Raw genomic sequence first — 12,704 nt, forward strand, 5'->3', positions numbered from 1 at the left:
ATGTTATTTATCTTTTTTCTCTTCTGTTTCTATTTGAATTAGTTTTACATGGCTTGTCACTAACCTCAACATAAAGACTATTGCTAATCATTATAATTATTTAAAAATAAGAGTTTTTTTAACATGCCGTGTAGAAATGAGTTCACCAACATTCTCCCTAATGAGTCTAGGTTTTAGGAAGCTTCTGTACTGTTCCTGGACTATTTATAAGGTACTATTTATTAATAATATAATGCATACTATTTAATAACTATTTATTAAAACTTCTAGCCATATTACATTTCTAGTGTTATTGTCAAATGTACATTCATCAGAATGAACACAAGAAGGATTTTCTGGGATTAACCACACAAAATCTATTTTTATTCCAAATTTAACACAAATTACACACAGATTTACTGCACAACATTAAAAGATAACTTGTCTTTAAAGACTTTCTAAATGTAAAATTCTATATTGTTGTGTCTTAGCTTTGGGGACTAGGTTATATTGCATCAGAACCTGGAAGTGTTATGTCCTTGGAATGAAAATGAGGTAGAAAATATACGAGACTACCTTACTGAGGATGACAGGTATATCTGCTGTCTAAAAAAACTTCAGAAAGGAAATCACATTTTTATGAGCTGCCAGCTGCCTTTGGGAGCAGACATTTTAAGCTGTTGCAATAATTCATAGGAATTTTAGTGCTGGAATTTAACTTGAACACGTTTCTTTGTAGCAGAGGGGCAACTATAAAGCCTAACTGCAGATGTCAGAAAAATTACAAAACCATGCTGAACTATTCATCCTCTATGTACAGAGGTAATACACAGCTAATATTACAATAATAGGATAGACAAGTGAGTAGCCGGGTGCCTGGAAAAAGCAGATTTTATGCCCTGGGCTGTTACCATTTCATTTTTGTAGTTGCCACAGGTGTGCATTTTATAATAATAAAAAAAATAAAAAAATAAATAATAATAATAATAATAATAATAATAATAATAATAATAATAATAATAATAATTATTATTATTATTATTATTATTATTATTTATACATTTTGCAAATTTATACATTAAACAGAAATGATAAAACAAACAAACAAGCACTGTGAATTGAGGCATTAAAAACAATAAGGACTTACTGAATTTTAAAAGCAACAAGTCTTAATGAACAAACAAGCCTTGATTCTGCAGCTACTGTATAGTAAGAGCTAACTGATTCAAGTGCTACTGCCCGCTGTACTACACACATCGGCTGAGATGTGACTGGCTGTCAGTACAACAAGGATAAATGAATGACTAATTGCACATTATTCTTTTTAACTTTACACACAGTCATCTAAGCTAAACATGTCAGCAGAAAATAAAGGTCCTACCTGGAGCTGAATAATATATTTTATATGTGATGTGGGGACAAAATGCTAAAATATTTATTCATGATTTAGGTAAATGACTTTTAAAAAAGGAATAAATTAAATTAATTAATTAAAAGTTGTTAGGTTTTTATTGAGATTGCATGCATGGCGTGCTTTAGTTGTAATTAATTTTGTACAAAATAAATAAATATCTTTTGATCTTCTACTAATTTAATATACATTTACGTTACATAGTGATATTCATAAATCCATTAAAAAACATTTTTATTTTTTTTATAGGATATGGATGTGGGTGTGGGAGGAGACTGTAGTGTGTAATTACGGTAGTTTGTGTGTGTGTGTGTGTGTGTGTGTGTGTGTGTGTGTGTGTGTGTGTGTGTGTGTGTGTGTGTGTGTGTGTGTGTGTGTGTGCGTGCGTGCGTGCGCTTGAGAGAGAGAGAGAGAGAGAGAGAGAGAGAGAGAGAGAAAGAGAGAGATAGAGAGAGAGAGAGGTGGTGTTATACTACGGTATGTACGGCAGATAACTCGCGGTTCGGTGTGTTTGTTTTATTCGGCAATAACTGTCATGCAGGTGGAATTTGCGTCTCGGCTATTGCCACAGCGATGGGTCAAAACTGGGCAACTGAGTTCATCAGATTCGGAGGATTAGTGATTTCATAGATTCCAGACAGAACAAATTGTCCACTCGCTATTACTCCGATGTAATGGAGCTGTCATAGTGGTATATGATGCTAAACTGGTCCTTCTGCTGCGCACCTGAGGATGGACATTATGATTGGGAAAATACTCAATACTGTATTTTTTTAGAAGCTCAGTAGACTATTTTTCGTTGTCACTGCGTCATTCATACCTTGAACGGAGCGACGATTTTTATAGCATGACTTCATGAGATTCATTCATGTTTTGTGTAGATGTATAAAGCAAAAACTAAATGGAAGGTGAGAATGGTCGCTGTAGCTGACTGCATGGTTTCTTTAAACCTGGTCTAAAATCAGCCAGGCAGCTCGAAATCGCAGTGAAAGTAGCTCTGTTTGAAGAACGCATCATGGAAGAAGTGAATGGAAGTGAATGTGTGCCTGATCTGAAAGAGTTGGAGGTGAAGGTGGGGAGGAAGACGCCGGAAGGATTGCTCAGGTGGATGCGGCAAGACGTAGCGCAACGCGGCGAGCACAGCAAAGTCATCCGGCAGGAGAGCGCACACAGCGGCGAGCATGGACTGGATGAGAAGATCAGGAAGCTGAAAGTCGAGATGGTAAGACTACTATCTGGTCGATCTTACTATAAATGTGACTACAGGTTAAGTGAACCAGCTTGTAAAAGCACGCTCTTGCTTTGCGTAAAGATGCGTTTGCACGCATGATGATACAATGTGCAATAAAGTGCTTGCGTCCATCCAAAACTGCAATACTTTCTTTTTTTTCCTTTTTGGTTTAACCAAGAAAAGTGGCTCATCTTCTTTACTTCACAAGAATCCGGACAACGTTTAAATTGGTGCATCACTTATAAATACACATTAAAAAAGTAGTGAAATATGACTCCAATAGCTTTATACACAAAAAGGTGAATACACTTTATCTCACATTACCTCTATATATTATTTCATTAGTACTCCTGGCAAGCATACCCAAACAAAAGAAATTGGTTACTGTTCCCTGAAACATAGATGTATTCATATCTGGACATTTCAGATACATATATATATATATATATATATATATATATATATATATATATATATATATATATATATATATATATATATATATTCAGATGCATTTAGATCCATTGCTACGCAGCAACCAGAACACAAGGATTAACTGTGCACTCTGGCCCATCTGTTGTTATTCAGATCTTGTCACCAATTCTTTATCTTATTCATCAGGTGAAAAGACTACTATAAAACCACCACTGGCTGGATATGTATATGGCAGACCACTTTCAGATGCGTATGTGGCAATGGTACAAGTCCAAGCACCAAAGGATACACAGAGGTCCAAGTGGAGCCTCAGGCAGCAAGGACTGCTTGGCAGAGTAGTGGGGATAGGAGTAATAACCTGTCAGGGACCCCAAAATTTTTACTAGCACCCTTGGTATGAAGCATGGACTAGCAGGGAATTCTAATAAACAGGGATTCTACACATTAGCCGAGTGATCCTGTTGAAAACACACAGTGAAGTACAGCCTCCATTCGATGTTGAATCAGCACAAGGAATCAAGGTTGCCATGCAACAACAGATCCTTTAGAACTGACTGTGTTGGGATGCTTCTCTGCCACCGTGTGTGTGTTAAACTACACCGAATATGCATTTATAATACGCTACACCGAATATATTATGACTAGTCAGAAATCACTGATGGTAGTAACAGCTACTTTTTTTTTTTTTACAGATCTTCTCTGTCACATCTGATTCTCAATCATACTCAGAGGAACATATGGCTTCCTAGATGTACATTCTTTATGTGGGCTGTTTTCATTACCATTATATATACATATAACAGCTTAAAGTCCACAGACCAGTACACCAACATTTCCCAAAAAAACCCATCATAGTAACTATTAACGTCCCACGCCAATGTAACAAAGCTGCATATATGACACGGAAAACTCTCAATAAATAATTTCCATAGCCAGATTTAGAACCTTGAAGAACCAGTTTGTGTAAAAATTATTTAAATGTTAACAGTAGTGTATGGGAATAAGGCTAAGCATACATAATCTTGACCTTTATAATATGTGGATACATGCATACAGTTTGGAAAAAGAGATAATGTTTCATTTGTAGACTATTTTCCAATAACATGATCCATCACATTCTTCTCAAATTCTACAGGCAGCTGACAGAAATAATTTAGAGCCATTAAGAAAATAAGTCCTGGATGTTACCATAAGTCTCTTGATTGAGTGGGAAATATATCGGAAGTCAGTGGAAAGCCATTATAAGTATTGCCTCTGTCAGCTGTGTTTCCAATTAGTCTGGACGTCTGTATTGATTAGGCTGTTTGAAGATCAGGAGAATCCTGCGGCTCCAGCCAGTTTATTATATTGAACAACAAGTAATTCTGTGGTTTTAGGTCAGTGGTTCTCAATCTTAATCTTGAGGAACATGAACTGTTTACAATGTTTAGTCTTGAGTCAGCTCATGAAGAGCTTGATAATTAGCTGACAGATTGAATTTTAACAGTAGTCTTCCTCCTCACTGTATTCTCACCTCCTCCTGTGCAGTTATTCACCTCCCACTTACAAGGCTTGAGATGGAAGAAAACATGAAAAAATGCTGAGCAGAGCAGGGAATGGGATCCGCTGTTTAATTGGGAAAAAAACAACAAATTTTGATTCTGCTACATGCTACAATCATACAGGTTTGGAAATGATGCAGGCATTCGTTTTCACATAAAAACAGGATAAAATGTTTCAGCACGAAAGAGACAAATGGTGGTTGTCTTGACCAAATCAGGACATTGATAAAATATAACATTGAGTACAATTCAACCATAACTAAAATGAAAAAAAAAAAAAAAAAGTTTTACATGTCTGAAATAGAAGGAAATTTGCCTGGAATTGAAATCAAGAACTAAGTACCCATAAGCACACATTGAGGAGTATTATAAAGGATAGATATAGTATTTTGCAGAATTCTTTTAGAATTGTATTGTATTTAAACTCAAAATTGTGATTATTTTTTAATGGACTGTTAAATGTGTTGCCCTTGTTGTGAGCACCTGCAAAGTTTAGCATCTGAACTTCATCAATCATCACTAAAACTACTTTTGGCATCATGTTTTGAACTCACATGAAACCAAATGTAACTTTTTGGACACTAGTACGTTATCTGGCAACAAAAATGAACTGCCTGCGTGGAAATGCAACTAATAGTCACTGTAAAATATGCCAGTGGATCACTAATGTTTGGGGCTGTTTTGTGGCTGGTGGTTATGAAGATTGATGACATCATGAATGTACCAGGATATTTCAGTCCAAAATGTGTTTGCCTCTGCCAGGATGTTCAGACTAGGCCAAAGATGGAGCTTTGAAAGATGAGTCAAGCACATGTCTAAAGAAACCCTACATTTTTGCAGTGACCACTGCAGATTCTAGATTTGAATTGAAAAAGGAGGTCTGCATACAGATAACTAAGAACATAACATAAGTAGCCTAAATATATCACTCACACATACAGTAAGTGGACCAAGAGCCATCTACAATCTTGTTAGACATCAAAATTTAAAACTTTGTTCAAAACATTTGATTTTTTGGCACTTTACAATGTCTGAGATGGAATCTGGAAAATAATTCTCTTCTAAACAGATCAGTTATTGATTATTGCTTATACGAATTTGGTAAATATATAAGTTTTTGACCACACAGCCAAGACCTGTAGAGAAAATGCACTATTTGAACAGCATATGTTACTCACTCAGTGTCAGCAGTGATTTATGTTATGTTTATCAGTACTTCCTTTCAAATGGGTGCTTGATTGCAGTTGATGGGAGATTATCTTCGTTATCTTCAATGTTGTTAGTCCTAAACTGTGGTAAGCTAGCTGTCATTGACTCTGATCTTATTCTGTGTGCTTATGACACCTAGATCGGCTGCGGTGTGTGACCGCATTGTGTTGGGCTCCTAATTGCCTGTGATGCAGTGGCAAAGGTTAGGATAGAAGTAGACTAGTTAAGCTGTATGGAAGCAAACTGGATCCAACTAGATTTGATAGGTGTGATGTTAGAACATCTGCTTAAAGAGCAAATAGGTTGTAATGCTTTCATTTCATTGCTTGACAAAAGGAGATGAAACAACTTAAATAAATTAGATACCACAAGGACATTGTTTTGAACACCTGTGTACTGTGTGGCGTGCATGACTGCACAAGTCTGTAAGTGCAAGTGTTACATAAACTCATTTTCTCTGCTCACTCCCACTCTCCCTGTCTTTTTCTCTCTCTTTCGCTGCACAGATGGAAAACACAGGGGATGGTGTGCTGACAGATGGAAGCAATGACTCTAGCTTGATAGGGGCAATGAGAAGTGCTAAGTAATTGCATGGAGGACAAAGAAGCATTGAAGGACAGACTGATATGTGGTGCAGTTTCAGTGGAAGGGGTTCTGTTTTTTATAATTAAATGTGTCTTTATGTCTGTGTGCAGCAGTAGACATCGAGAAAAACAGAGTGTGCCTAGGGATGCAGGGTTTGATGTCTAGTCATGCAGTCAGATGACTGCAGTTTGACATTGGGCTGCCTATGATGTCAACATAGACTTTGGTAGTGTTTGCATACCCTCTGTAATATTTGGACAAAATGGCATTTGATTTTTTACCTTGACCTGCTTCCTGACACAGGGACTGACCAGGAAAATCAACAAAGTATCTATATAGGAAGCTAATGATAAATAAGGACATCGGTTACCCACAAAATAAATATATGCACACACTCGATCCTGGTCTGTGGTGTGATACTTAACAGAGCAGAACGCCCCTGTAGGGAAAATTAGAATTCCAGGGATTAGAGTTGGAACAATAATGGAAAAATTGGAACTGTCTGGCTGTGAAAATAAAGATCCTTCAGTCCTCCCTGCTTCAGATGTAACAGATTGTTGTCACATATGCCAGTCACTGAAAAGTGGGTACAAAGGATGATGGACTAATAACCTTAGACTAAGATTAACTTAGATTAATAGCTATATTTATTTTACATGCTGACAAAATGTACTGTGTATATAGTCATTTATATCTCACCAGTGTTGAACCACAAGCAGGGAGGAATTCTTAGGCTTCATGGCTTAGACAGAATATTCCAAGACGTTACTCATGTATGTAGTTTAACACACGTGGGTTTACAATACGCATTGCAGACAGGGTGAGTTGGGGAAGAGGAACTTAACCACATCAGTGCTGAGCCAGGAAGAAAAGTGAATTTATGAGCAGCTCGATTTGCCTTAGACTGAGGCGTGGAGCCAGACTGATCCAAGCCCAAACCCTCAGAGAAGAATTCAGCCATCAGAGCCCACCTCACACACCACTACTTCTACTACCATTTCTCTTTCTTTCCTTTCTTTTCTCTCTATGTCTTTTGTTGTCTCTCACTTTTTATACATTACTTATCTCTTTAAATTGCATTACATTACATTACAATTACTCATTTGGCAAGAAATTGTGGGTGGCTCTCTTGGGATTTGAGTAATTAATTCCTGTCGGCTTTTCTCTACCTAGTTTTACAAAAACTCCAGTACAAACAAAAGTACCATAAGGAATTAAATCATCATCTTAATCCATTTAGAAACTGGTTTGGTGTTCTGCACATTACCAACACATAACTGTAATGTTTCCTCTTTGCTAATTGACCTTTTACTTGTGTGGGGGTTTTTGAACAACATAAATTTACGTAAATTTAAAGCATATTATGAGTTACGGCAAACAATGAAGCCCATTAAATTCGTTAGTATATTCAGTGGCTGTTTGGGAATCGAGTTTCTCAGTCTCTGAAGCTGAGGTACTTGACTCCCTTCATGTCCAACGGTCATTTTGCTGTATGGTACTTTCTGCAAAATATAATTTCTTCAGTATCTCCCTCCTTCCCAAACACACACTCTTAAAACTAACCGACCCACCCGACACACACATGTACGCGCACACACACACACACACACGTGTGCGCACACACTTTTTTGTTTTCTCTGTTTCATTTGTACTGTAATTAGTAACACTGACTACAGCTGTAAATAATGCAGTTACAAACCGTTTCAGGCTACATTTTCTGCTTCATCTGTATCTCCAGGGCCTTTCCTTTCTCTACTGATTTATTACTTTACTTTTTTTTATTCTTAATACATGTAAAACACATACAAACATCTTCTGCTACACAAAAAGGTCTATATCTCCAGCTACCTCTATGGCAAAATGTGGTATGTTTAGATGAGACTGCAGTTTAGAGATTATAGATGAGCTAAAACAGCCTGGAGATCATTGGGGAGCTGCTGAATTTCATTAGGTTTCAGGGAAAACATGAAACACAATAGTTATACTTAGCATTCTCCTTATAGACATATAAACCTATATTTATATTACATAAACATATGGTTAGTGTTGCTGGCAGGCAGTTGCTGGATATAGGATGTGGACATTTGTGGGTTAGAAGCTGTTTTCAGATAGAAAAAAGTATTAGAAGTAAGTAAAATCCATTCTGCTCAACTGCATGTATTAATCTATACAAAGCTATGTGGCAAACTGCATACTATGGGCTACATGTCTCACACCACAAATCTGTCTCAGTCACTAAAACTAGATGTTAACCAGAAGCAAAACACACACATGCACACACACTGCACTGCTTAAATGCTTAAATAATTGCAGGGACATGTGGACATCTGATCATCACATCAATGCATGGGTTTAAATGTTTACCAAAAATGAAAAAACACACAAATATATAGAAAGTCTTTGCATGCTGTAGGTTTACATTTTCCATTCACTGAAACGTAAGAGCCCTAACCATGTTCCAGCATGACAGTGCCCATGTGCACAAAGCAAACTCTCTTAACACATGGTTTACAAGGACTAGAGGATGTCCTGCACAGTGCCCTGACCTTAACCTCACTGGACACCTTTAGGATTTACTGAAACACTGGCTATACCTCAGTCCTCCTAACCTGACCTCACTAATGCTCTCGTGGCTGAATGAGCACAAATCCCCACAGAGACACTCCACACTCTAGTACAAAGCCTTTCCAGAAGAGTGGAGCTTATTGGAACAGCAAACTGAACTAAATCTGGTTTGCAGTGTTTATCCCATTTAAAATCACATGTGGGTTTGATGTTCAGGTGTTCACATATTTTTCAAATCAAGTCAAATTTTATTTGTCACATACAAAATCATAAACAATATGAGAGTGCAGAACATAGAGTCCAGATCTGCATGCTGCTTTATTCAACTATATGTGTTGACAGGTGAACTGGTGTAGATAAGCTATAAGGTGAGACTTTTACATAAGTTCACAAATGTTCAGAAGAACAATCAATACGCCCCCTTTATCGCTTCATCGATTTGGCTTCGAGGGAGTTACATGAGTGACCCAATGTGAAATAAATGCTTTTATGGATATAGCACTATATATTAAAATGTCTTAAAAGCTCTTCAGACATTTAAGGGCTAACTAAAAAAATAAAGATTAGTCTATTACAAAAATGCTTCATTACATATTCATAAGACCTACTTAGGGCTCTTTATTTTTTTAATAATACATACATAATGTGGTTTTAGCACTATATTTTAGACACTGCTATTAACAGTGTATTGTAAAGCAAACTACTTTTATGTACTCAATTTGTTTATTTAAGAAAAGATGTACAGTGCTATAAGAGGTACACTACAGAGAATTGATGTTGTCAGAGAGCTCCATAAATTTCAAAAGCACTTATCATAATGGCCTCCTAGCCTTCCTAGCATAACAGGCCAAAGGCATTCACACTAGGATTACGCAACGCTAATCCTACCAACGGTATACCAACGGGTGCAATTTCTCTTATTTAAACAGATTTTAAAAAGTCGATTTCCTTTTTATATGTAAGGAATAAAACATGACAAGGCTTCTTGTTAGAGAAATCACTTACGTGGTGGTGTGATGTGTCACAAAGTGAAGAACATCTTTTCGATTTTCTATATCAGCATGTCTCAAAGTGTTTATACTGTACTTAATAATGAGCAACACATACTAAACAGTTTATACTTACATTTAATGTGGGACCTCTCAGAGACAATGAAGTTTCTGCTATCACTTATAATATAACAAACACTTGTCCTCTAACTGACTTTTTTTATGTCCTGCTTGAATTTAATCAAACAAAACATAAAGCTTCAGAATCCCTCTCATCCACAACTGTTGTAAAAAAAAAAAAACAGCATTGACTTATAAAACACTGGCAGTGGAGAATCCTTCTGTAAATGTTAAACCTATCAATGTTTGAAAAAGAAATCATAACAGAAAGCTTCACCATATTAACGATTAAGATCCTGTACGTTAAATGATCCATTAGAAAGAACACGTTAATAAACATTTGCAGGACTGCAATAGTGTCAGGTCTTTTAGCTTTAGGCAGTAGGCAGCATGTCCCTGAAAAATGTATTGCTTGAGTATCAAACATTGTATCTTATGTTTAAATAGATCTTCTTTATTACGTCTCTGGTGGTGTTAGGCTCATCTCCGGGCGGTGGATGTGAAAATCCTGCAACAACTTGTGGCACTGCACGAGGGCATTGAGGCTGCAAAATGGCTTATGGAAGAGCGTGGCCTGCTCACCAGCCACTGCAGCAGCTTGACAGGTAGTCAGTACAGCCTTGGAGGCAGCTGGAGCAGCCTACATGAGCCCCATGACAAGCTGGATAACATCTCCATCGGTAGCTACCTGGACACACTGGCTGATGATCTGGATGAATACTGCACCTCCAGTGGTGCTGAGTCAGTGCTCTGCTCTGCACCTGCATGCACAGACAGCTCTAAACCCGCTCAGGTGAAACCCAATGGCCCTAAAGAGGACGTCAAACCTTCTAACCTGGACTCTAACCATGAAGAAGCCAGTAAGAGTAATGGAGCTAATACTCCAGTCTTGGATAGCACAGTTAAGCAAGACACAGACTCCCCTATGGCTCTTGCAGCTGAGAGACTGGCAAAGACCCTGAGCCCTAAGGGTAAGATTTACAAGAATGGCAAGGTAGAACTGGAAAGCTGCAAAATGAACGGTAAAGTGCACTTGGAGTATGATGCACACTGGCGCTGGGTGCAGTCACAGGATGATGTAACATTTTTGTAAGGGTTTAAAGGATTATATTCTGGTTATATTTTGGACTTCAGAGCCTTATTGGTCAGATTGATTTAACTACGGGATCGGTTATTAAAAACACTGTCATGTTCTTTTAAACTGACTGCCGAGCTTAAATGGACTCAAATATAGAGATATGATGTCAAAGATCCCAAGGGGCCAAAGCTTATAAAGCATGGACTTCAGATTTGTCTTCACAATCATTTATGTGTACAGATGTTTATCTATTAAAACTCTTCTGCTCAGTGATTCCCAGTCCTGGTGCTAGATGGACTTGTGTTGGAGCAGGAACATTAGTGAAAATGCAAGGGAAGGAAACTGCCAGGACTAGAGCTGGGAATTGCTACTGCAGTATTTTATATGTGACTGTGTAATCCTGTACCCTTAAATATTTCTTTGCAGAGACGGGGTTGATAAACTCAAGCAATTTCTGTGTTAATATTCTGTGTTAATTATTAGATATTCCCTTTTTTTATTTGGTTCTAGATGACCATCTATTTACATATAACATTTATTTTAGATTAAGTGATTTATTTAAAACAGCCTGGTAAGTAATCATTATAAAAAAAATGAACAATTCTTATTTTCATGTAAACTCTGAAGGAGACTGAAATACAAAGATATGAAGAGTGGATCAGTTGACATTTAAGTATTTTAGAGAGGACCAAAGTTTTTAGCTAATAAACACAAGATATCATAGTGATATTTTTCTATTTAATCAAAAGTTAAATGTTCCATAAATATAACATTTGCAGTATAAAATTAATGCACATTTATTCAATTGTTTTAGTTTATGTTGCAACAGCACACTGTGGCAGACCCGTGCTCAGACTATCAGGTTCGAGGTTGGAATATGCAAACAGAAAAGACAAAGAAAACCTTTTATTTTAGTGATGAGATGTTTAATAACTGAACATAGAGATATAATCTAACATGAAAGGTATTTCATTTTGTTGTATTGGTAGTTCAGAATTTACTGAAATGAAAAGACAACAAAAGGACAGTGTAAATTTTATCTGGAGAGCTGCGAGGATGTCAGGATGATTTCCGTGTGTACTTTGATCACAGAATCCATGCCTACGTAAATATGCTTGTGCAATATGATTAAATATATTGTCAGTCGATTTAAATATATATGTATTGAACTAATTCAGATAAATGTGGCCTGTCGATTTATGCTGGGTCATGCAACCGCATTTTGACCCACTCTTATGTAATCATGTAGTAGTGTAGAGGCACATTAATATAGTGAGATCTTCATGATTGTGAATGCAGGGAATTGAATGCATGGAAATTATGGGTTTGTGTATTTGAGAGGTCATATTTTGCTATGTTTTCTGTATTAAAGAAATATTTATATTAATTAAAAAAAAGGTTTTTATATTAGTGATAACCCATTTTAGTTTTGCCTGTTTTACTTATAAGAGAACTGCACTGCTGTAATAGTTTTATGTAATGAAGTTTGTTCATAAGCATAATGAAGTAATGCTCTTTGACATTTGATGTGTTACCTAATAAATGGTGATGTCTGGCTCAA

At 36.8% G+C, this 12,704-nt stretch overlaps 1 protein-coding gene across 1 annotated transcript; it reads left to right on the forward strand.

Moving 5' to 3' along the window:
- The first annotated feature begins 1,822 nt into the window (after positions 1-1,822).
- lurap1 (leucine rich adaptor protein 1) lies at positions 1,823-12,704 on the forward strand. Its single transcript, XM_027146226.2, has 2 exons — positions 1,823-2,612; positions 10,544-12,704. Exons 1-2 carry the CDS (start codon positions 2,406-2,408, stop codon positions 11,156-11,158), a joined length of 822 nt encoding a protein of 273 aa, XP_027002027.2. The 5' UTR covers positions 1,823-2,405; the 3' UTR covers positions 11,159-12,704.

This window comes from Tachysurus fulvidraco, chromosome 5 (genome assembly GCF_022655615.1).
Source record: "Tachysurus fulvidraco isolate hzauxx_2018 chromosome 5, HZAU_PFXX_2.0, whole genome shotgun sequence".
Lineage (NCBI taxonomy): Eukaryota > Metazoa > Chordata > Actinopteri > Siluriformes > Bagridae > Tachysurus > Tachysurus fulvidraco.

Coding starts and splice junctions, on each gene's coding strand:
- lurap1 (XM_027146226.2), top strand. CDS start 2,406: ATGGAAGAAGTGAATGGAAGTGAATGTGTGCCTGATCTGAAAGAGTTG. Junction 2,613..10,543: donor GGAAGCTGAAAGTCGAGATG/GTAAGACTACTA, acceptor TGGTGGTGTTAG/GCTCATCTCCGGGCGGTGGA.